General features: G+C 40.0%; 1 protein-coding gene across 12 annotated transcripts in view; it reads left to right on the forward strand.

Moving 5' to 3' along the window:
• The window catches only part of SLIT2 (slit guidance ligand 2), a 165,991-nt gene that overhangs the window by 130,349 nt on the left and 10,957 nt on the right, over positions 1 to 24,685 (forward strand). For 8 of the 12 annotated variants that reach the window (XM_039335885.1, XM_039335887.1, XM_039335886.1 and 5 more), the window contains 13 exons: positions 2,495 to 2,627; positions 4,020 to 4,088; positions 4,831 to 4,902; positions 6,282 to 6,353; positions 7,169 to 7,240; positions 9,149 to 9,312; positions 12,423 to 12,547; positions 12,868 to 12,965; positions 14,433 to 14,572; positions 20,090 to 20,116; positions 22,333 to 22,426; positions 23,100 to 23,237; positions 24,254 to 24,494. In XM_039335885.1, coding sequence (XP_039191819.1) covers positions 2,495 to 2,627; positions 4,020 to 4,088; positions 4,831 to 4,902; positions 6,282 to 6,353; positions 7,169 to 7,240; positions 9,149 to 9,312; positions 12,423 to 12,547; positions 12,868 to 12,965; positions 14,433 to 14,572; positions 20,090 to 20,116; positions 22,333 to 22,426; positions 23,100 to 23,237; positions 24,254 to 24,494 — 1,445 coding nt within the window. The remainder of the gene's footprint in view (positions 1 to 2,494; positions 2,628 to 4,019; positions 4,089 to 4,830; positions 4,903 to 6,281; positions 6,354 to 7,168; positions 7,241 to 9,148; positions 9,313 to 12,422; positions 12,548 to 12,867; positions 12,966 to 14,432; positions 14,573 to 20,089; positions 20,117 to 22,332; positions 22,427 to 23,099; positions 23,238 to 24,253; positions 24,495 to 24,685) is intronic. The other 4 variants (XM_039335888.1, XM_039335891.1, XM_039335890.1 and 1 more) reach the window with 1 other exon arrangement.

Raw genomic sequence — 24,685 nt, forward strand, 5'->3', positions numbered from 1 at the left:
TTGGCACTTTTCCAGGGTCTACTAATTGGCTTTTTCCTGGGAAAATTAGATCACGAATAAACATAAGATTGTTTTGCAATATGTTAGGCTGCAGCTGCAGTTCCATTCTCAGTTCATTGTGCGCAAACCCATTAAGCTCAGAGGGAGAGGCAGACATGAGAGTGTACGTTGGGGATCTTTCTGAAATAAGAAAGGTGAGCATAAAATGGATATGTGTGTCAAGAGATGCCAAGACTTCAATCAGGTCTAACTTGGTTCACATCCAGATTAATTAAGAAGACCGTAAGCAGTCTACTCTGATTTTCTCAGGTAATGCAAAATTCCTCCTGGAACTTAGGATCACTCAGCTGAGTCTGTCTTCATGCAGCCATTTTGAGATCTTTGGATACAAAAGAAAAACCATTAAGCATTATTGTACATTTTATGACCGACGTGATACCTGGATCACGGTGGTTCTAACTTTCTTTTATCACAGCCCTTAAATACCTACTAATGGTTGTAAATAAATTCATCTAGCCCTGGCCTTTATGCAAAATATTTGCCTTCATGATGTTGCCTTCATGATGTAGGCTAGAAGTAGGCAACTATGTCCCTTATGACCTGTGTTCAACTCCCAGAATTCCTGAGTCCATAATTGCCTATTCCAATGTAGGCAATTGGGGCAAGTATTAGGGGTGTTTCTACAAGCATTGCATGTTCTAATAAAGCCAATTTCCACGCTCTGGTAGATGACACCAAGGGCAGTTGAACCGTTCCATGTATTTTCTCCTCCCTTTCAGTATTAACTATGCAAAAATGAACTAGCACGAGTGAGGTCTCATTCTGGAGTACATGAAGAATTTCATTCGGGTGGACCATCACCCATCCAAGTGGATGCATTGATATCAAGAAAGAAATTGATGGCTTTTTTTTATAGGACCAGGTGCAAGTTCTCTTCCAGTAGTTGAACTACAGTTGAACTCATGTAGACAAATGGGCTGGCCCCACATTTTTGAGAGATAGTTGGTGAGGCTTTAAAATTATCCATAATCATGACGTACTGTGAACTACAATTTTAGTTGAATTTCATTTAAGCCCTATTAATAGATAAAAAAAATCTGGTTAAATGTGCAACACATAAAACGATGCACAGCATCTTTTTAAATGTCTCTACATGTTTAAGAGACACGTTGAGAGACTTAATTAGGACTTCAGAGAGATTTCTCTTGTTTCTTATCATTTTCTACTACAAATATTTTCCCTCAGTAGTTTTTTCTGGCCTTCAAGGATAAGAAAATGCAACAATCTCGTGTTGGTGTTTACATGTGGATTCGTCTATATGACCTTCATTGTAGAATTGCAGCAGTACAATGACATTTGTAGCCAAAATGTTGAAAGCACCATGGTTTCCTTTTCTGTGAATAATTAGCTACAAATAGATTTATTTTTCTTCAGATCTCACCCTTTTATTGCTATACTGCATGATGTCCTGATTTGAAAAAGGAACACGAGCGATTTGTCATATAGAAATGGGAAGTGCAAACTACTCAAAAGCCAGGAAAAAAATTTTTTTTTTTTTACTTCTACTCTCTTTGGTCTTTTTTTTTTTTTGCTTTTAATCCCCTTTTCCTTCTGCTGTGTATTTTTTTTAAAGACATTGAGCTATTATAATAACACAGAATGATTATTATACTTACAATGTTTATGTAGCGCTGTTTCTCCAGTTACTCTAGCAACAGAAAAGTTGCCACCTTCCGCTTCCTAAGAGAGGGTCACACACACACACACACACACACACACACACAATGGAAATGTGTTCTTGAAGGTGTAATTGGAACGTGTCCTTGAAGATATAATCGGAGGCATAAATACGGCTTCCAAACGCCTTTAAAGTGGAACACGCTAGCCGAATAAAGCTCATTTTGTTTTCATAATTTTTTCATTTTATTTCCAAAGTTAAAATACAAAACAAAGAAGAAGAAAAGGAGGATCAAACTAGCAACCATCAAACAAAAAAGTGTAAAGATAAAAAATAACAGATGACAAATATATAATTCACACCGTTAATAAACATAAGTCCACCCTTCTTGAATGCTGGTATTTTATTTTTATTTTATTTTATTATTTTATTTTTATTTTATTTTATTTTATTTTACTATATATTATATTATATATTTTATTTTACTATATATTATATTATTTTATATTTTATTTTATTATTTTTATTATTTTACTTTATTTTATTGTATTAATTTAATTTTTTATTTTTATTTTATTTTTATTTTATTTTACTATATATTATATTATATATTTTATTTTACTATATATTATATTATTTTATATTTTATATTATTATTTTTTATTATTTTACTTTATTATATTAATTTGATTTAATTTTTTATTTTTATTTTATTTTGTGTTTTATTATTTTATATTTATTTTATTATTTTCTAAGTTTATCGGCTGCCCCTCTTGCCCTCTCTCTAATTTTTATTCTGTTCCATATTTCCATCAGGGAACGACGAAAGCAGCTGCTCCCCCGTGTCCCGCTGTCCAGCCGAGTGCGCGTGTCTGGATACTGTAGTTCGTTGCAGTAACAAAGGACTGAAAACTCTGCCGAAAGCCATCCCAAAAGAGGTTACCGAACTGTAAGCAGCACCTTTTTTAAAAAATGCTTGTTTTGTGTGCCTGTCTTGAGCAGATAAATGACTTTATGGGTTCACAAACATTTATGAGAGTCACAAATACTGTTATATCCTTTATGGACTGTGGCTTTTCAGGGACTATCTACAGATAGATAATCATTCACTTTTAATCGCTGGGGTGATTTGATGATGAAAAAAGTGACTTCAGCATTTTGGGGGATTTTTTTTTTCTTACGGGGAGGAAAGATTGGGAAATTTTATTTTTAAACATGTTAGGCTTATTCTAGGGCTTAAAATAGATAGTATAATGTATTTTCCAAATCAAAATAATAAGTTTCCATCTACCATTATTGTAATATTTTATATGTTTGGAACACGGTCTGCTTGACATGTTTGAAAAACTGTGTGTCATAGTGTAGAATAGGGCAACTAAAACGATTAGTATCTTGAATAACTTTCTTTCAACAAATGGACTACAAGTTTTGGGACTCTTTTATCTTCTTTAAAAAAAGGAACTGAGTGGAGATATAATCAATTTATAAAACTCTAGTAAGACCACACCTGGAATACTGCAGCAATTTTGGTCACCATATCACAAAAAAGATGTTGAGAGTTTGGAAAAAATTCAGAGAAGAGCAACTAAGATGATCCAAGGCCTGGAGACTAAAACATACGAAGAACGGCTGTGGGACTTGGGTTTGGCTGGTCTAAAGAAAAGAAGAAATAGGGGAGACATGATAGCAGCATTCCAGTATTTGAGGGGCTGCCAGAAAGAAGAGGGGGTCACATTATTCTCCCAAGCACAAGAGGGAAGGACGAGAATCAATGGTTGGAAACTGACCAAAGAGAGAAACAACCTGGAATTAAGGAGAAACTTCCTGACAGTGAGGACAATCAGCCAATGGAAATCGTGGGTGCTCCATCACTGGAGGTTTTTAAGAAGAGACTAGACAGTCACTTGTCTGAAATGGTCTAGGTTCTCCTGCTTGAGCAGGGGGCTGGACTAGAAGACCTCCAAGGTCCCTTCCAGCTCTATTCTATTCACAAGGCTTATAGAATTAACCCTGACATGGAGAAAATTGGACTTCACCCCTGAATATTAGACAGCGGTGAAATAAACTATTAATGATTTCAGCTAGGTAATACAACAGCCTGCCTTTCTTTTTTATATATGTAAGGGTGTAGGTCTATACATATGTTGTATATAATATGTTTCAATGTATGTTGTGTATGTGTACATTTTGGGAGCAAGCAACTAAATTTCATTTTTAATGTGTGCCTTTGTGCCCACAGTAAAAAATGAGAATAAAGGTTATCTATCTATCTATCTATCTATCTATCTATCTATCTATCTATCTATCTATCTATCTATCTATCTATCTATTTTTTTTGTAGTTATTTAGATGGAAACCAGTTTACCCTTGTTCCCAAAGAATTATCAAACTACAAGCACTTAACTTTGATGTAAGTAACTTCCAAAGCATTTATTTCTCTGCACTGATGTCATTTTATGCTATATTTTGGAATGCTTTTCAGTCTGAGGTTTTTTTAGGAAATGCAAAAGCAGAATCTCTGGTAACTCCAAAAAAGGCAGATACCTGCTTGCCGTTGGTGAGGGAGAGGTATAGCATAAATGAACTAAAGGATATTCAATTCAGTTAGTTATGAAAAGAATTCAGTTTAGTTGCTTCGTTGTAGGATTTTTTCAGCAGTAGATGGTGTAGCGAAAAATCAAAGGATTATTAAAACTTATTTTTTAAAAAACTCAGTAGATTTTTAAAATCATATGTGTTTGTTTCAACATGATAGCTGTGCTTGCATTGAAAAAGGCAAGGGTCAATTTGCCTTAATAAGAGATAAATCACATTGCAGTATGTATAGATAAAGTATTGACATGTTTATATTTTTTAAAAAATAAGATGAATATTTGCATCCATTAAAAGAAATGTATTTCATATATTTTTAATATATAAGGTCCAATTATTTTTGTTCTATTGTTGTTCTTGTTCGGTTTGAATGTTCTTGTATATAATTGCACATCAAAAACTTACTGGATCTTCTGCTACAGATGGCAAGATAAACCAAATGCCATTTAAAATAATGTGCTGATAAATTGTATTTATCGGTAACAATGTTACAATTCATTTTTTAAACATCCGTGTTATAATAAGAGAAAATTTCTAAATGTGTTGTGTTGTTTTTGCAGAGATTTAAGCAACAACAGAATCAGCACTCTCTCAAACCAGAGTTTCAGCAACATGACTCAGCTGCTCACTTTGTAAGTATTTATTCTTTCAATAAAGCAATAAGCTTTACTAATTTACTACTTGGATTTTACTGTGTTATCACTGCAAATGAGAGAGAAAAGAAGTTGAAGAAGAATGATCCGTAGAGGAATGGGCTATTTGGACCTCACTTAGCACTTAGATTCAGAAGGAGTTTGACAGATTTGAGCATCTCTGTGGCCGGTCTCGAGAAAAGAAGGAGTAGCGGTGACGTGATAGCAGTATTCCAGTATTTGAGGGGCTCCTGCAAAAATGAGGCGTTCAAACTATTTTCCAAAGCACTAGAAAGCAAGAGAAGAAACAACAGATGGAAACTCATCAAGGAGAGAAGCAACCTGGAATTAAGGAGAAACTTCCTAACAGGGAGAACAATTAACCAGTGGAACAACTTTCCTACAGAAGTTGTGGGTGCTCCATCAGTGGAGGTTTTTAAGAAGAGATTGGACAACCACTTGTCAGAAATGGTATAGGGGGTCTCCTGCTTGAGTAGGGGGCTGGACTAGAAGATCTCCAAGGTCCTTTCCAGTCTATTCTGATTGAATTGAGTATTGGGTGCTATCAACAAGATGCAGTTCAGTGATGAGAAAAGTAAGATCCTGCACACAGGCAGAAAAAAAATCAAATGCACACGTATTGAATGGGTGGTCCCTGGCTCAACAGTAGTAACTATGAGAGAGATCTAGGTGTCCTAGTAGACATTTGAATAGGAGCCAGCCATGTGCTGCAGCTGCTAAAAAAGCCAGTGCAGTCCTGGGCTGCATCAACAGAGGGATAGCATCAAGATCACGAAAAGTGATTGTATTGGTCTATGCCGCATTAGTGATGCCACACTTGGAGTACTGAGTCCCGTTTTGGTTGCCACAATACAAAAAAGGTGCTAAGACTCTAGAAATAGTGCAGAGCAGAGCAATACGGTATGGGGTCTGGAGGTTAAACCATAGTTAAGGGCACTAAGTATGCTTAGCCTAATGAAGAGAAGAATTGGGACTGGCACCATAGCTGTCTTTCGGTACTTGAGGGGCTGTCACAGAGAAGAAGGGGTGACTTATTCTTCAAAGCACCTGAGGGAAGCTCATTAAAGAGCGATTCGATGTGGAATTCAGGATAAATTTCCTGAGACCAAGAACAATCAATCAATGGAACAACATTCCCGCTTGTGTGGTGGATTTGAGGTTCTTGAAAACCCCACTGGAGATTTTGAAGAAAAGATTGGGCAACCATTTGTCTGGGATGGTCAAAGGTCTCCTGTCTTGAGCAAGAGGTTGGACTAGATGACTTCCAAGATCCCTTCCGGCCCTAAGATTCTGTGTAATTCTAGGTAACTCCTTATTGCATTATGTTGTTTAGAAATCAACATTTTGTATCTTTTCAGAATTCTCAGTTACAATCGGCTCAGATGTATTCCAACACGGACTTTTGATGGCTTAAGATCCCTTAGACTGCTGTAAGTAATATTCCTCTCCTTGCTTTTCTGTGTAAATTATTTAGTTTATTTATTTACTTTTCACAGAGGGACTCTGGGCAGTGCGCAGTTTGCAATTAAGCTCAACCCTGTTGTGACTCCGGGGTGTAATTTCCCATTTGGTTTTATCCCATATACTCTTGTAATATAAATGGCAAAATCTGGGGAAACATGTATTTATTTTCCATTGCCATTGTAGCTGCTTACAATAGGTAGTAGCTTAGCCCATCTGGGCAGATCTCCAAAAACTAAGCATAGTTGGCGTATGTGACTATTTAGATGGGCTGGTGGACTAACTGAGAATCAAAACATAAATGCAGGAATAGATTAAGATAAGATTAGATAAGTAGATAAGATTAATGTTGGAATGAGAAAAAAAGTAAGTTTATAAACAATAGAAAACATCTATACACCCTCACCAAAAATTCAACTACATGCAGAATCTCTTAATAATGAAGAGGGCAACTTACGTTAGGAAAATCAATTGAATTTTTCTTGGTTTAAAAATAAAATACCAAGGAATTGTTCACCGAACAACAAAAATGTTTTTTTGTCTGGGAGATAGTTAGCCTTTGAAATAAACTGAAATAAACTGAATTCATCTCCGTACAGCTGCCCGGCTTTATTTTAAGACGCTGTCAGGCCTATGATAAAGGCTCCCGTTTACAAAGACGTATCCACACAAGCGTTATTCTGCGGTACATCATTAATGTGCATCTTTAAATGTTCTCTTTTGCATTCCTGGATCAAGAGACGGAGTAATTTTAACCCTGTTTCCTTCTTTCTTTCTTGTTTAGGTCTTTACATGGCAATGACATCTCTGTTGTTCCTGGAGGTGCTTTTAATGATCTTTCAGCATTATCCCACCTGTGAGTATTTGGCCCCATTTACAATAAGCTTCTGAATTAGGACATCTTATTAGATATTACGCCCTTGATTGAGACTCCTACCATAAGCTCACATATGGCTCAGGCAAAATGCAGTTTGCTCCTGTCCTTAACACCATTCATAAAAGATGCTTCTAGCAGTGTAATTGTGTAGAAGATGGATTTCTCTGTTCTGAGAGTTATTTAGGGATATAATCAGCTGCAGCTGAACACTCCAGTAATGCAAGGAGAAAAGTATTCATATCCAGTTAACTGGAAGGGGTTTAGCCTAAAAGTAATAAACTTCTAATGAGTAATGGACCATGGATAGATATTTTGTCGCCTTTTGTTCTTGGTGAAAGAAGGCAGATAAGGATTTACCTGCGCAATTATAATTTTTAACAGGGCAACTATGTTTGGACATGCCCTGAGGTAACTTTGGCTACCTATGTAGCCGGGATGCCCACCCAGTCATGTCTTCTAGCTAATATGAAGCGTGTCCGAACCCTTCAATACATTAGCAAACATTCATGAAATGGAAACGGACATATGCAGGAAAGCAGAAACATTTGTTTTTGATTTGTGCTTCCAACCTCAGCGTTCATCGGTTCATTGGTAAGATCTCCATCCTGCTTCTCCTCTGAGACATCAAGGCAACATACATAGCAGTCTCCTATTTTTTTTTTGTCCTCACATCAGTAATGTCATGAGGCAGTCCTAGCTAAGACAGAGTGACTGACAGGTCCAAACTCTCTGGAAGCTTCTGTAGGCTGAGGGTGGACTAGAACCTGGAGTTCCCCAGGCCTGATCTAGCACCTTTACCACTAAAGCACCAGGGCTTTTGAAGGAATTCAACTTTCTGCCCATGTATTAACAATTTGACTCATAGATTGGATTATCAAATAATAGTGATAAGATTTGTATAAGAAGCAACGGATGGAAACTTATCAAAGGGAGATTCAGTCTAGAATTATGGAGAAACTATCAGTGGGAACTGCTCCAGAAGTCATGGGTGCTCCATCACTGGAGGTTTCCAAGAAGGTAGCATACCTGACATGATATAGGGTCTCCTGCTTGAGCAGGGGGTTGGACTAGAAGACCTCCAAGGTCCCTTCCAACTCTGTCATTCTGTAATATAGCAATCCTTCATTTCCCCCCCCCCCCAAACAGTAATAGTTGTGTAAGGTAGATGAGGCAAAGAGAGGCTCACAGACAACAAGTGAGCTTCTATGACTGAAAACAAAGTTCTGGAGTAAAAGCTGGATCTCCACAGCCCAGACTTTTGCTGCTACGCTATCCTAACTGAACAATTTAAACCACTTTAAAAAGATGTTGGATTATAAGCATCCCTTGAGCATCTTCTAGTTGCCAAAGCTGTTGAATCAGTTGTTCGATAGCTTTAGTTGTGTGGCATTCTTTGTGGTCTTCTTTACAGACCACAATTGTGCCCCAAAATTTTGTTGCTGAGATATTTGTTAAGTAACTTTTGCCCCATTTTACGACCTTTCTTCCCACAGTTGCTAAGTAAATCACAGCAGTTGTTCAATTAGTAATATGGACGTTAAGTGGGTCTGGCTTCCCCACTGACTTGGCCTGTCAGAAGGTCGCAAAATGGGATCACGTGACCCCGGGACACTGACTGTCATAAATATGAGTCAGTTGCCCAAGGGTCTGAATTTTGATCACGTGACCACGGGGATGCTGCAATGGATGGAAGCGTGAAAAATAGCCATTCATTCCTTTTTTCAGTGCTCTTGTAAGAACATTCCCTGAGTGAACTGTTGTAAGTCATAGATCACCTGTTTTTTAATATGTGACAAAACTATTCATTGCAATAAGTCGAGGATTACCCGTATTTTCATTTTACCGGTTTGGAATTAAAGGCAGATTCGGCTTCTGTTTTGCCCCCAGAGCGATTGGCGCGAACCCCCTCCACTGCGACTGCCACATGCAGTGGCTCTCCGACTGGGTGAAGTCCGAATACAAGGAGCCGGGCATCGCCCGGTGCGTGGGCCCTGGAGAAATGGCCGACAAACTCCTCCTCACAACGCCCTCCAAGAAGTTCACCTGCCCAGGTAGGGTGGGCAGGAAGGAAACACTTCCGTAATAATCTGTGTGCAAGTGCTTGTCAATGCTGCTAACATCGGGTGTTATTGCTTTGACAACAGATGGAAATGCATTCATTTTTCTCTTTCGCTTTTAAAGCTGATTGATGCTGGGAGGGGAGATGTGGATGAGAGTCCAGTTAGTCATAACAACAAAAAACTAAGCCATGGGAACTCAAGGTTACTGAGCCCAGAGTTGATAATGGGTTGGAGAGCTGTGGAGAGAGGCTGCCTAATTGGGGAATGTGATTTATGACAGTTACTTGGAGGAGGGAATTGTGCTTTGCTGCTTTGTGCCCAGGGGAGGGGAATTCAGTTTTTAGCTTGAGTTATCCTTCTCGAATAAAAGATTCTTTAAGGTAAACAATGCCTGAAGGTCTTTTGAAGAGTTTTATCTGTCGGAACCATGACATTGCTTCTTTTTGATTGGTATTTAATTTAAGTCACCAATTCTGCTTCTGGGAGGAAGAATTGCATGACCAAGTAGATGATCTGTCCCTAATAACTTGGAAAGATTCAGGTTGGGTCAGTTCCATGAAACCTCAACATTAAGAATGAAAAACCATTCAGGAACAGTATTTGCACACTGAGGGATAGCTGTGAAACAACTAGTTTCAAAACATGTATTTGTTTCTCTCCCAAACTATTAATATTCTTTAAAAATGTATTAGAAATAATCCGAGTGAGAAAAACCACCGCTAGTTTCTTTTCTTCAATATTTCCCTGATTCCTTTATAGGGTATTCTTTTGAGGTATGATCTTTTTCATGGGTTTTCAAATCTTTGACTTCTGGCATTTCAGAGATTTCAAGTGGTGCATTTGCCCCAGGTAAGATGGTAAAGTAATCCCAAACTGGTCCTTCCTGGTTTTTCCTACGTCAGGGGTCTTCAAACTTGGTCCTTTTATGACTTATGGACTTCAACTCCCAGAATTCCTCAGCCAGGCATGTGTTGAAGTCCACAAGTCATAAAAGGGCCAAGTTTGAAGACCTCTGTCCTTCAAACATCTACAATACTGTACAATTTAATCAGCCAATATACCGTACCTCGCCAACTTAATCTATCAGATCAGATCAGATCTTTGTTATGGTCATAGACAAGTATAAATTCCACCTTTAGTTCTTCTTTTTGTTCACCTTGTATGGAATTCCAGTTAGCATGTTCAGCTATGTTCAACTTCTGCTTCAGGAAATTACTCCCTCCCTTGGATTAATTCTCCTTCTAGTGATGCTGTGAGGATACAACAGGAGTTGAGGAAGAACAAGTCCCACCATTGTTAGCAGCTAGAAGAAAGACCGAAACGTAGATGGAATTATTGAGCGTGTGAAGGCCTTCCAGTCATTGCTTGTTCTGTTGAATACCTTCAAGTTCATTGCTTATAGTTATTCCAGCTCTTTCACTGCTCTCAGAAATTGAACTTAGAGAAAGTTGAATTATTTCTCCTCCGATCGTGTTTGTAGCTATCAGAGATCCGGTTATTTCTTTTGCCTTTCAAGCGTGAACTCAGCTGTTGTCTTTAGCTCCCCTTCTGGAGCTGACATGGGCCTTTTCTGCTTTTCCCTCCATGTTTCTTCCCCACGAAAACTCAAATTACTCCCCTCTTTATTTCCTCCTATGTCACTCCTCAAAAACCAATGTTTTTGTTACATTTGCATCTTGTTATCCGTAAAGTTTTTGAATGTCGTGCAGATTGATATCTTGCTTCCTTCCTTCAAAAGACTTCAAATATACATTTGCTGTTTACATAGCTCCTTTGAACAGAGCTACAAATTCCATAATACATTTGATAAACTTTAAGGGGACCCAGACTTCTTTTTTGTTTTTACATGTTAAGCCTGGACACATTTATCTTTTATCAATATTCCCCTTTCCACTCCCCCTTTCTCCTCTCCCCTCCCCTCCCCTCATCCCCTCCCCTCTCCTCTCCTTTCTCTTCTCTCCTCTCCTCTCCTCTCCTGTCTCTTTTCTTCTCTCCTCTCCTCTCCTCTCCTACCCTCTCCTCTCCTTTCTCTTCTCTCCTCTCCTCTCCTCCTCTCTCCTCTCCTCTCCTCTCCTCTCCTTTCTTTTCTCTCCTCTCCTCCTCTCTCCTCTCATCTTCTCTCCTGCCCTTTCTCTTCTCTTCTCTTCTCTTCTTTCTTCTCTCCTCTCTTCTCTCCTCTCCTCCTCTCCTGTCCTTTCTCTTCTCTCCTCCCCTTCCCTCCCCTCCCCTCCCTCTGTACGGGTTGTTAAGCAAATGCCACAGATGGCAAGTTCTTTGCCATGGGCTGGTGTTGACTTTACAAAACTATGTCAAGTACCGGGGAAACCAGGAGATTCAGGCAGTTCAAAGGAGTATAAAGATTTAAGGCAAGCTTAAACTCTCTACAAGAATCTGGCCAAGTAACAGCCAAGGGAAATGAGCTGGAGATAAGAGGGCCCTTCAAGGTGAGCTGGGCTTAAGTCTCTTGCGAGTGCGCAGGGACTCGTGACTGATGACGTGTTTGACCCCTCCTTCAGGTTTAGCCTGATCTTCTTCTACAGTCTATGTGACAATTGTCCTAAAAAGATCTCCAAGGAAAAATATTTAAATATGAGAGATAAATGGGGAACAAAGACACCAGTAAAAGTAAAATTGAGAAATTCCAATGTATAGATGTGAAAAAAAAATTGATCTGGGAAATGGTTATTATTTTAACAGCCCTAAACAAATGCTGTGGTCTTCAATCCCTTGACTTCATATGCCATGAACAGAACAGTTTTTTTTTCCTTCAAACTCTGCTCAGCTCACCCTGAGACCAGCTGGATTTCCATAGTAGAGGAGCCTAAGCATAGCCATTAAAATACCTCACATGGCATCTGGGTTAACTAGGATAGCATCAGAAGCTTAGAAGAAGACCAAGTCTGCTGAAACCCCCTAGAAGACTAAGTCTGCTGAAACCTTGGGAACTTTAAGACCAGTGGACTTCAACTTCCAGAATTCCCCAGAATTCTGAGAGTTGAAGTCCACACATCTTAAAGTTGCCAGGTTTGGGGACCCCTACGCCCTAGATGAAACGAAGACAGGACTCTTTTTTGTAACAAAGAATTTGTGCTTATTTGAAGGTCCCGTGGATGTCTCCATTCTTGCCAAGTGTAGCCCCTGCTTATCCAACCCCTGCAAAAACGAGGGCACTTGTAACAATGACCCGGTGGATTTCTACAGTTGTTCCTGTCCGTATGGCTTCAAGGTATAAAAGACATTAAAAACTGCCTTCTTTAATTAATGCACTCGTTGTATCCTCTCTATGAGTCACCCTGCAGAGCAAATCCCTCCGTTCGTTCCTAATGCCTGGTTCTGTTTACAGTTTTATTTCAGGTTCTCAGTCAGAAAGAGGTCCTCCTTCTGGACTTCAGGTTGCTATGGTTCCATTATAGATAGAAAGATAGGTTGGCAAGATTGATGGGTTGTGGAGGTGGAATCCATAACACGTTTCCATTTGAAAAGAAAATCCATTTCCCCCGCTTTTTTTTTCTATGCCGCATGACAATTTTGTTCTTTTATGCTTAGGGTCGAGACTGTGAGGTTCTGATCCATGCCTGCATCAGCAACCCATGTAAAGAAGGGGGGACTTGCCACTTAAAAGAAGATGAAAAGGATGGATTTTGGTGAGTTAAAAAATAATAATAACGTACAAAAGGGAGTCATCTATCCTGACACAGAATCTGTCACCCTTTGCTTCTCTTTCATTACTCTCCCAATAATGAAATGGGTGATGTATATTGATTTCCATGTCTTTTATACAACATTAATGAGCTTAATGCACTTTGAAAACTTTTTATGCTATAAATATGTTGTTCTTATTCAAGGCACAATGGGGAAAGATGACATGGTTTTGCCTCTGTTGTCCTAATTAACAGCCAAGTAGATTCCTGCTGAAAGTCTCACAATTCAGAAGTTTTGTTTTGCCTCAGTATTAGCAGCTTGTAAACGATCAGAGGTAAATCCCAGTGAAACACAAAATTAACAATGTATTTTCCAGGCCAGCACCCTGCTGGGTAAACATGCTGTGAGCCCTTTTAATCTAGAGTTATTTAATCACAGAATGCAGGCCCTCCAGATGTACCTCTTAAATTATGGAGCTAAGAATGGTAATAAATGGATCCCATAATCCCATAATAAAAATTCTGCTAGCTTGTTAGAAACAGTTTTGATTCCCCCTATTTAATAAGCAATTACAGGCACAAATTACAGGCAACGGCTAGATTGATTTCTCTTTGAAATTAATTTGAAACAGCTTAATATGACAAATTGCTGTTTTAATCACAACTTTATAGGGGTAAAAAAAATGAATAACTAGCACTCCAGAATACTCGTGGAAGAGAGGCCTTCCCCAGGACGAATTAAGACATATATTCTGCAAAACAGTTATAGTGATTGCCATAAATGCATAGTCACTGATTTGCCATTGAGGCAGGCGTGAATAAGTAATTGTTACTGTGCAATAATTAATACAGTAAATTATGTCCCAGCGAAACTAAATTTCCTAAATAATCCCTTCCTTCTCCCTCTCTTGTTTTTTTCCCTTCTTGCGTGCTTCTGCATACATTTATTTCATAGCAGGCAAGAACTCTTGAAATTCATAAATGAGTCAAGCATTGGCAAAGTACTTTCGACCCATTACACTCAAAATGGCCCTGTTTGCCTTCCAATTTTCAGTAATTCAGTAATTCTCTTAACTCGTAGAGTAGTTCCCTTTGAGCGTACTTTATATCATCAAAAGATTCCTACTTTCAGCAGTTCCCTAAAATAAAAATAGCAAAATGTCACTAATGTTACCGAGAAAGACACTTTGGCCATCAGACCTCCAGTTTAGAGGCCCAGGGGGAGAATCCAAATGTCTCTTTCTCCACCAGAGAATTCCCTTGCTTGTTTGGACCAGTTTAGCCCATCCATTCCTTTCCCGTGTGGATTTTGGTCCCCACTCTCCTGCCTTTTCCTGTTGGAAATAGCCAGTCTGAAATTTTCTTAAGTTTGTAGAGTATTGCCCCCCTCCCCCCAAAAAAGTTAAAACATCCTATGTAGTGGGTTTTTTTGTTTGTTTGTTTGAAGAGTTGTTGTATTTTCTTTTGCAGGTGTGCTTGTGCAGACGGATTTGAAGGGGCAAACTGTGAAGTGAACATTGATGATTGTGAAGATAACGATTGCGAAAACAATGCCACTTGCGTAGATGGAATAAACAACTACACTTGCCTTTGTCCACCAGAATACACAGGTATGAAGAAATCTTACTTTAATATATCGCAGACTCCGTAATCCCCTCTGTTAATCCTGTATGTTAATAAATTTGGTCCCTGCTTCTTGTCGTTTAGCTGCCAAAAGTGTTCCTTTACCATAACATCTTCTGCTGTTTCATTGAATTCAGTTTTATATAAACTGGGAGGAAGAAATCTTTGGCCTAGGGGTCAACACAGCTGCCTAACATGCAAGCAGCCCAGGTTCGAATCTCAGAAGGGTATGGCTGGCTGATGAGAGCTAATTAGCTGGAAATAGCTATCCCAGTCCCCCTTTAACTCTTTGTTAGCAATCCAAAAAAAAATTAGCATATATGTATATGCATATGTTGTCCTTAATGACATTAAAAATGCGAATCCTGGGAAAACACATATCAATAAAATATAGAAAAAATGAACACCAGGATAAAAATAAAACAAACCTGTTTAATACAAACAAGTTAAGTAACAAAAAAGAGTTACCAAGCTTTCATCAGCCCGACTGCCGATGTCATCAGGGTTGGAATGTTAGGTGATTAGGAAGCTTGCCTATATAGCTACCTGTCTCTGCACCCGGCTTCTCGAGCACGTAATCGTCCCATTGGTTGTATTAATCTGCAATGTGCTAAGTGCTTCCTAATCGTGGTGTATTTGGGTCTTTCCTGTGTAAGATTGAGAGTATCTTGGCGACGTTTCAACAAGGTCCCACTCATCATCTTCAGGCTGGGGTCTTTGGCTTTGTGCTTGTGCGAGCACAAATTTGCTCCTAGAAGCACAAAGCCAAAAACACCAGCCTGAAGATAACGAATGGGACTTCGTCGAAACGTCGCCAAGACACTTCCAATTTTATGCGGGAGAAAACCCGAATAACCAAAGACCTACATAGCTCTTGTCAGACTGTCTACAGTTTAACTACAGAGATACCCTTCTGCCTTTTAAAAGCTACTGAACCCCTTGTAAGCAATCTGATCCTCCATAAATATCCTTCGTAATTTTTAAAGCTAGTCTAGTCCATGTTGAATCCAGTAGAGGATTGTTTTTTCCTGTTTTTCTGAGCCGTGCTCCTGGGCATCTGTGGGCTATTATAAAATAGCAGATCTAATAAAGATCTTGGAGGTGGGGGTGGGGAATGTGAGAGGCACCTGTTTCTTTCTTTCTGAGTATATCTCACCTGAGATACAAAGAACTGAAGAAGCTGCTTGGATGGGAAGCGAAACGTCTTCAAGGAAAAACAAAGTCCAGTTGCCTTTTGAAAAAAAAAAAAACACCTCTGGGACTTTTTTACCCCACCTTTTCTGCCCACGGGGTGCTCCTGCTGCCCGTTTGAAGTCCTTTGGACAGGGAGTGACCCACATAAAATCCGCTTATCCGCTGCCTGCCCCATCCGTTCGGGATTCTTTACTGAGATTATTTGCCAAAAATCTTTCCAAAATCAGAGCACACCAAAGTCTGCTAGATTATTCTTATCCTTCTGCTTATTGGAGGCCGTTGAAGGACTCAACGGGCTGAAGGAAGAGCTTTTTTCCCTTACGAAGTCGATGTCCAATAAAAGTCACTTTAAACCCATCTGTAGTGAGTGAAAACTGAACCCGGATTAATGGATTTTCCTTGATCCTGCCAGCAATAAATCATTTCAAGGGCGTGATGGCGCAAGCTCCATTTCCAGCGGGAAGTTGAACCAAACTTGCTATCTTTTTTTATACTGAAAATGGGTTTTAAGCATAGCCATTTCTAGGCATGTCAGACTTGTTTACCTAAATATAAATTATGGGTAAATACAACAATGAGAAGAGATGATGAAGATAGAACAGTGCTAATGAAATCAGAAAAAAAAAACATTGATAGAAATTAAAAAAATATCCATAAAGGGTTAATATATAACTATCTCAGCCTTTAACGTATACTGCTCACAAAAATAAAGGGAACACAAACGTATAGGATCCTATATGTTTGTGTTCCCTTTATTTTTTTGAGCAGTATATTATTGTCTATATGGACAATCTACTGCTCCATCTTCTAGGTTTGGTACAGTGTGTTACTTCACTGCAATGATATTTGTATAAAATACTTAGATTTTTAATATTCTATTATTTAGGTTCCTTTGGCCGTTGAATATAGATACGATAAAATGGATATTCTATCACTATTAATTACAGTTTTGGATATTGATGTCGCATGCATTATGATTATTTGACTTTTCAAAATTAAATATAACATTGGAAATGAAAAAATTCATTTATTCTTCTTTCTTTTGAAACCTGTACTTTGTTCTAGTTAACAGGCTTATAGTTGTATATAAAACTCTCTAATATTTCTTAATCCTGGGTAAGAGAAATAGGCTTGAATATCAATAGTTTATAAACAAAGAATCTGGTGGCACTTAAGGACTGGGTAATGTGTATTACTACAAGGTGATCTGTGATCTCCTGTGTAGAATCAAAATGCAGATCCCAGAGCAAATAATCAAGGCTCACTGAAGTATTTAATTTTACCAATGCATATTGGAGGGGGTCTTCTCCAAAATAATAGTGGAAGACACACCCCTCCAGACTAAGAGATGCACTCGTATTTATATACTTCAGAAATTAGGGGGAAATGATGCATGCATGAATATTCAGAAGTAATATAATAGATATCAGGTTACTTCCTACCCATCTGTTATCTACAGAGAACAATGGTCTCAGTTAGAAGAAAAATCTGCATCTTGAGATTCAGGAGTTGCTATGGGAATATTCAGACAAAACGTACCACAGGCCATTGTGAGCTACAAGGACACATTGCTTTTGTCTCAGTTTATCTAATAAACAGCCCCATTCCTCTGAAAAGCGATTTTTCCCACACCTACAAGTTAGATGTAGGCACTGAACAGCCAGGCTTTGCATTTACTGCCTGCCCTAACATACATGTTCCTATCTTTGTCTCGGTTTTAATCCACGACAAATAGTGTCAGGTCACCCATTCTCTTCCAACTGAGCTGTTTAAATGATTAAACCAGTCTTTGTAATACTTCAGCTCCAGGGTGACCATCTTGAGTTAATAGAAAAATATCCTGGGGAATTTATTTGTCTCCTGTAAAACGCTAGTTTCTGAATATTGCCATTTCTGAAGTCTAATTTGGATCCATTCATTCTTTTTTTAAATGGAGATGCATCTCTTTGCTTAATGTAGACATATAGCGATGGGTGATGATGGAATGGCTTATTGCCCCATTAGAAGATAGTCAGATGTACAAAGATTTGTGGTTAATGACAGCAGAAGTCCTAATATAGAGTTGTGGTGAGAGTGCAGCATTGTAGGCAAACTCTGCCCACAGCCTGGCGTTCGATCCTGATGGGGCTCAAAGTTGACTCAGCCTTCCATCCTTCCGAGGTTAGTAAAATGAGGACCCAGATTGTTGGGGGCAATAGGCTGACATTGTAAACCACAATGTGGGAGCACTGTAAAGTGCTATATAAGTCTAAGTGTTATTGCTATTGCTAATAGTGTGATGCATAACAGCTCTGAGCCAGCAGGGTTTAGTTTACTGTGGTACAGTCTGTAACGTGGATGGTTGTCTGTAAGCAAGGTATGTGACATCTGAAGGACAGGCAGGGTTGAGGATCATAGCTTGTGCATCACTGCTTGCTTGCTTGCTTGATTGGTTTTAGCTTGGAAAAAAAGATGGGAACAAAAGCTGTTTAGTTTGAATTGGTTTGATTCAGGGATGTTTTTGCTCCACAGGCTAATTAAGCTAGTATATAGAGAGCAGGGGTCTTCAAACTTGGTCCTTTTGTGACTTGTGGACTTCAACTCCCAGAATTCCTCAGCCAGGCATGCGTGCCTGGCTGAGGAATTCTGGGAGTTGAAGTCCACAAGTCACAAAAGGGCCAAGTTTGAAGTCCCCTGATATAGAGTGTCTTTTAAGGCTTAATGAGTGAGTCAGTCAATACGTTGGATGGAAAGCCCAATAGCCATAGGATGGAAATACAGTAAAGAAAGGTTTCAAAAAATATAGCAAAAATTACCCTACATTCTGATAGGTTATTTTTTTTGTTTATGAATGTAAAAATGCCATTTAAAGCAGTACATAACTTTGGTGAAAATTTCCAGTGATGCATAATTAAATAGACATTTTTCCTATGTAACATACTGTTTTTAGTTGCAAGCTACCGTTAGACTAAAAAGAAGGCAAAGCTTTCGTTTTTACAGCAGGAATCCTTGCTTCAAGATAGAAATATACTTATTCGTAAAATATTCAGTATATAATTAACAAGATCACTGGAGCCTATTTCACCTCTGTGAAGTTTTAACTGTGAAAAATGTATTGAATCAGAAGAGCTGAAACTTTTAGAACATAGAGTTGGAAGAGACTTTGGAGGTCATTTAGTCCAACCCCCTGCTCAAGCAGGAGTTCCTATACCGTTTCAGACAAGTGTCTGTCCAATCTCTTCTTAAAAACCTCCAGTGATGGAGCATTCACAGCTTCTGGAGGCAGGTTGTTCCACTGGTTAATTGTTCCCACTGTCAGGAAGTTTCTCCTTAGTTCTCAGTTGCTTCTCTCCTTGATCAGTTTCCATCCTTTGCTTCTCGTCTTGCCTTGTGGTGCCTTGGAGAATAGCTTGACCCCTTCGTCTTTGTAGGAGCCCTTTGAACATTGGAAGACTGCTATCATGTCTCCCCGAGTCCTTCTTTTCATTAGACAGAGTCCCCCAATGTTTCTGCCTTTTCTAGACTGGCGGGGGTGGGTGGGTAGAGAGGGGATGGTTCCCACAAATGGCTGGTAAACGCGCTCGTGCGTGTGGCTCCATTTGTGTGAGTGACTAGCACCCGTGCCTGCCGCTCACATAAATGGAGCACACGCACTCACCCACTGTTCGCACAAGTGAGGATGTGCAAGCCCTCGGCCCAGTTGCAAACCCCTCACGGCCCACAGGTTGGGGATCCCTGCTTTAGAGTAGACTTACTCAGTTCCTGCAACCGTTCTTTGTATGCTTTAGTTCAGGGACCTTCAAACTTGGTCCTTTTATGACTTGTGGACTTCAACTCCCAGAATTCCTCAGCCAGCCCCCTGAGGGCTGGCTGAGGAATTCTGGGAATTGAAGTTCACAAGTCATAAAAGGGCCAAGTTTGAAGACCCCTGCTTTAATGGACCGTTTCTGAAGCCCCTCATATTGTTTCCTGCAGCTGAAACTCTGCCTTTCCTAACCTGTTCCCATGTGACTCTCAGTCTTTTGAATGTCAGGACCATTAAGTGTCTCATCAAGAGGGTCTCTCTCCCTCATTATTGTCTGCCGTGAAGACCCCCTTTGTGCCTTCGGTTTAGCCCCCCCCTCTTCCCGTGCCCAGCGCTGACATGGGCCCCTTGTGTGTTTGCTGTGCTATAAAACAAACAAACAAACAAACCCTGAAAAGCACAACCACTTTCCCTGCAGTGACTTTATTGCTCTGCCGCCATTCAATGTGTCTCGCTTTATTTGCGCTTTGCTGTTTTGGTGGAATGTAAACGTCTCTTTGTCTTTTCTGCCTTTTGTTGCTGCCAGCTGCTATTCTGAATGAGGTGGAGAAAGGTTAGTGGATCCCGTTTCTCTTTTCCCTCTTATCTCAGTCCCCTCTGGGGTCCAGCTGCTGAAGTGACCATCCAGAAGACAGTATTCAGGGCACCCGCCCAATGTGGCTTCCATGCTTCTGAAGATCTGCCCCGTTCAGCTCCGCTGTCAGATATTTGCTCGGGTCTTAAATCTGCAGAGGATCCTAAAAGTTTTGGGGGATCCCCGTGCTCCAGAAACGAACAACCTTCAAAAGAAATGTTGTTGCTACAGTACAGGCAGTCCTCAACTTACGACCGCAACTGAGCCCATAATTGATGTTGACAAGTGAGACATTGGGTCAAGTGAGCTTTGCCCCATTTTACGACTTTTCTCGCCATGTCCGTTAAGCAAATTGCTGCAGTTCTTAAATTAGTAACTCGGTCGTTAAGTGAATCCGGCTCCCCCCACTGACTTTGCTTGTCAGAAGGTCACAAAAGGGGATCACATGACCCCGGGACACTGTGCAACCGTCATAAATATGAGTCAGTTGTCAAGCGTCTGAATGTAAATCACGTGATCCTGGTGATTTATGGTCATAAGTGTGAGGAATGGTCCTGAGCCACTTTTTTCAGTGTCATTGTAACTTCCGACAGCCCCTAAGTGATCCGTTGTAAGTCGAGGACTGCCTGTATGTGGGTGGGTAGCAGTAGAAGACCCTTAAATTATTCATTTTAAAATGCTCAGCTTGAAAACTAAACAGTAGAGGACGCCCAAATTATTAACTTTAAAATCTCCCTTCTGAAGTGTTATTTGGGTCCATGACTACCCCTAGGACCAAAAACGGTGTTGTGCAGTGTTGCTCTTGTTACTAATACTTTCTTATTTGTGTGTTGTCCTCACCAATAAAGTCCTCTGTTTCCCAAGAACAGATTAATGAATTGTTAAACTTAATTTGGCCAGCCTAGAAAAATAATCTCTGGTGGCCACTAGAATAGGGATTAAAACCGAATAGTGGGGTGTCTCGGGTTGAAAGCCTTATTCGTTGTCTTAAAGACTGAATGAATCTTAATTATGGACATCAAAATAGCATTAATCTAAATTGAATTGTAGCCAAAGTCCCTATCCTGAAGTTGTGTTTCAGGGAATATTGATTGTTAAAATTTTAAACACAGTTTCGCTCACTTGCACAGACCGATTCCTAACAGGCCATGGACCGGGAGGGGGCTGCAGCCCGGGGGATGGAGACCCCCTGCTTTAAGGCATCATTTTATTGCAGGGTTTTCTTCCAATAAGTGCTTGTAGAAATTATAAACATATTAATGGGCTTGTTTAGAACAGTGACAGTGTGAATTGTTTGACACCACCATTTCTCTCTTTCTGAGATTCTCTCTTTTTTTTTAAAAAAAAAAATTGGGTTAAACACAAGGGTCTCAAAGGATGTTTTGTGGGCTTTTCTTATCAACCTCACTTTAGCCTGACTACTGGAAGAATTACGGGAGAAAAGAGAACGTCAGATGTATTTTGTGTTTAATCTGTCCAATGCACAGGACTTTCCCTCTCTCAATCTTAAAATCTGTTGAATTTAAAATATATGTTGTTGGAACAGGGTGAAGGTCCAGGATCACTGAGGTGGTATGAAGTGGGAACTGGGAACTGATTTTTTTTTAATAAAAAAATCTCAGAACATTTTATAACATTAAAGGGTGATGGATTCAGGATAATGAGACAAGGTTTTCTTTTAGTTGAGAACAAGGCTATCCACAGAGTTTTATCAAAGTAATTGAGATAGCAGCCATCAATGATGCACTACAGCCCCTCTTAGAAATATGATGATAGATAGATAGAGAGAGAGAGAGAGAGACAGACAGACAGACAGGAGATAGATGATAGAGAGATAGAGAGAGAGAGACACACACAGAGAGAGAGAGAGACAGACAGACAGACAGGAGAGAGAGAGAGACAGAGAGACAGACACAGACACAGACAGACAAACAGGAGATAGATGATAGATAGAGAGAGACACAGAGAGAGAGAGAGAGACAGACAGACAGACAGATAGAAGATAGATGATATAGATAGATAGATAGATAGATAGATAGATAGATAGATAGATAGATAGATAGATAGATAGATAGATAGATAGATAGATAGATGGGAAATTACCTATTTTGGGAAGCCAGGGCTCTTTTGTTCCGCTGATCCTGTGCAATCTCTAGCCTGGCTGAATCGCCCCCCCCCCCCCTGCTCTGTTCCAGGGGAGCTGTGTGAGGAGAAGCTGGATTTCTGTGCCCAGGACCTGAACCCCTGCCAGCACCAGTCCAAGTGCATCCTGACCCCAAAGGGATACCAGTGAGTCAATAATAAGTCAGCTTTTCTGGCGCTGTCACGACTTTGGATGGTTGAATGGTCAGTAAATGAGGACTACCTGATGTGGGATCTAAAACTTGACAGATAATGGAGCTAGAGGTCTGTTGCCTCCCTTTTCATTGTTAAATGAAAATGCATTTTTATCATATTAATTTAATCTATGTGCTCCTACTTCGCTCCCTGTTTTGGGGTGAGTAACCTCAAAGCAGTTAATTGATATATACATATACATATAAAATTCCCCAACTCAGTGTCACAAACCTGCTCATTTTGAAAAAATGATGCTCGTCACTCCAATAGCAGAGAGACTTGTCAAAATGATTCATGAAACAACTCAGAATCTTCCGTCAGAATTTTGATAGAATGTCACATTCCCCAAGACAGAATGACAAACAATGAAAAACTTACAAATAATGAATTGTGATTCCATCCTGTAAAACAATTTGTATGGTCAATAGACTAACCTTAAACAAATGCTAAAATATTTTGTTTTAAACTCACCATGATTCATCTTGAAATTTCAACCTAGTTGAAATAGTAAAAATAACAATCCTGCCTCTATTAACAATTTCAGCGGGCACCCTGTCCCTTCGGCCTGCTGCTAAAACTATGAGTTGCATTCATTCATTTATCCATTTTTTTTTCCTGTCTCTAGGTGTAGTTGCACACCTGGGTATGTTGGTGAACACTGTGATGTTGACTACGATGACTGCCTGGATAACAAATGTAAAAATGGAGCTCAGTGCACAGATGCCATCAATGGTTACACCTGTACATGCCCTGAAGGGTACAGGTGAGAAGTAACACAACAAAATCGATGTTAGAAGAATGCACGAAGAAGCTTTTCAATAGTGGAGAACACAAGGGTTAATTGTGAGGTTCTTGATGTCCTCTGAGCTTGGTTGTTTTCCTGCAGAAATTTTGTCTCTGGGCATGAGTAACATCATCAGGCATGTTTATCGCTCTATATGTAGCCATCATAGATAAATAATCAGCAAACTCTACTCTCTCATGCCTCGTGATCTTACCTAGCCTAGTAAGAAAAGATCTGGAGGAAAACAACCAAGCTGGGAAAACACCATCAACCCACAAGTAGAAATGAGGGGAAACTTGGCTCAGTGGTAGTAAGTGTGAGAGGGATCTTGGTGTCCTAGTGGACAATCACTTAGATAGGATCCAGCCGTGTGCTGCAGCTGCCAAAAAGGCCAACACAGTGCTAGGCTGCCTTAACAGAGGGATAGAATCAAGATCACGTGAAGTGTTAATACCACTTTATAATGCCTTGGTAAGGCCACACTTGGAATACGACATCCAGTTTTGGTCACCACGATGTAAAAAAGATGTTGAGACTCTAGAAAGAGTGCAGAGAAGAGCAACAAAGAGGATTAGGGGACTGGAGGCTAGAATGGTTGCTAGGAGTGGGTATGTCTAGTTGAATGAAGAGAAGGACTAGGGGGGACATGATAGCAGTCTTCCAATATTTGTGGGGTTCCTGCAAAAATGAGGGGATCAACAGCACCAGAAGGCAGGACAAGAAGCAACGGATGGAAACTAATGAAGGAGAGAAGCAACCTAGAATTAAGGAGAAACTTCCTAACAGGGAGGACAATTAACCAGTGGAACAACTTGCCACCAGAAGTTGTGGGTGCTCCATCACTGGAGGTTTTTAAGAAGAGACTGGACAGCCACTTGTCTGCAATGTATAGGGTCTCCTGCTTGAGCAGGGGGCTGGACTAGAGGACCTCTGAGTCCCTTCCAATTCTGTGATTCTGTTAACCCAACCAAGGTTATCTCTTTGCTTGTATCTAGTGGACTTTTCTGCGAGTTTTCGCCCCCGATGGTCTTGCCTCGCACAAGCCCCTGTGATCACTATGAATGTCAGAACGGGGCCCAGTGCATCATGAAGGCCAGCGAGCCCAGCTGCCACTGCCTGTCAGGTTATCAGGGTGACCGATGCGAAAAGCTGGTCAGCATCAACTTTGTCAACAAAGAAACGTACCTGCAAATTCCTTCGACAAAGCTTCTCTCCCACACCAACATCACCCTCCAGGTAAGTCAGATAAAGCGTGAAGTTGTGCGAGTCATGCACATAAATGAATATATGTTTTACGGAGCCCAGACCTGCTTCTGATGCCCCCTAGAGCTTTTGCTCAAGGCCGCTGACCACACACGGTCCTCGGAGCCAATGAAGCAGTGGCCAACACGGATAAAGACCCCCAGGAGACCCTCACAGTGGTGGAG

This window comes from Crotalus tigris, unplaced genomic scaffold, assembly GCF_016545835.1.
Source record: "Crotalus tigris isolate CLP2741 ecotype Arizona unplaced genomic scaffold, ASM1654583v1 scf7180000017663.5292952, whole genome shotgun sequence".
In the NCBI taxonomy this organism is placed as follows: Eukaryota; Metazoa; Chordata; class Lepidosauria; order Squamata; family Viperidae; genus Crotalus; species Crotalus tigris.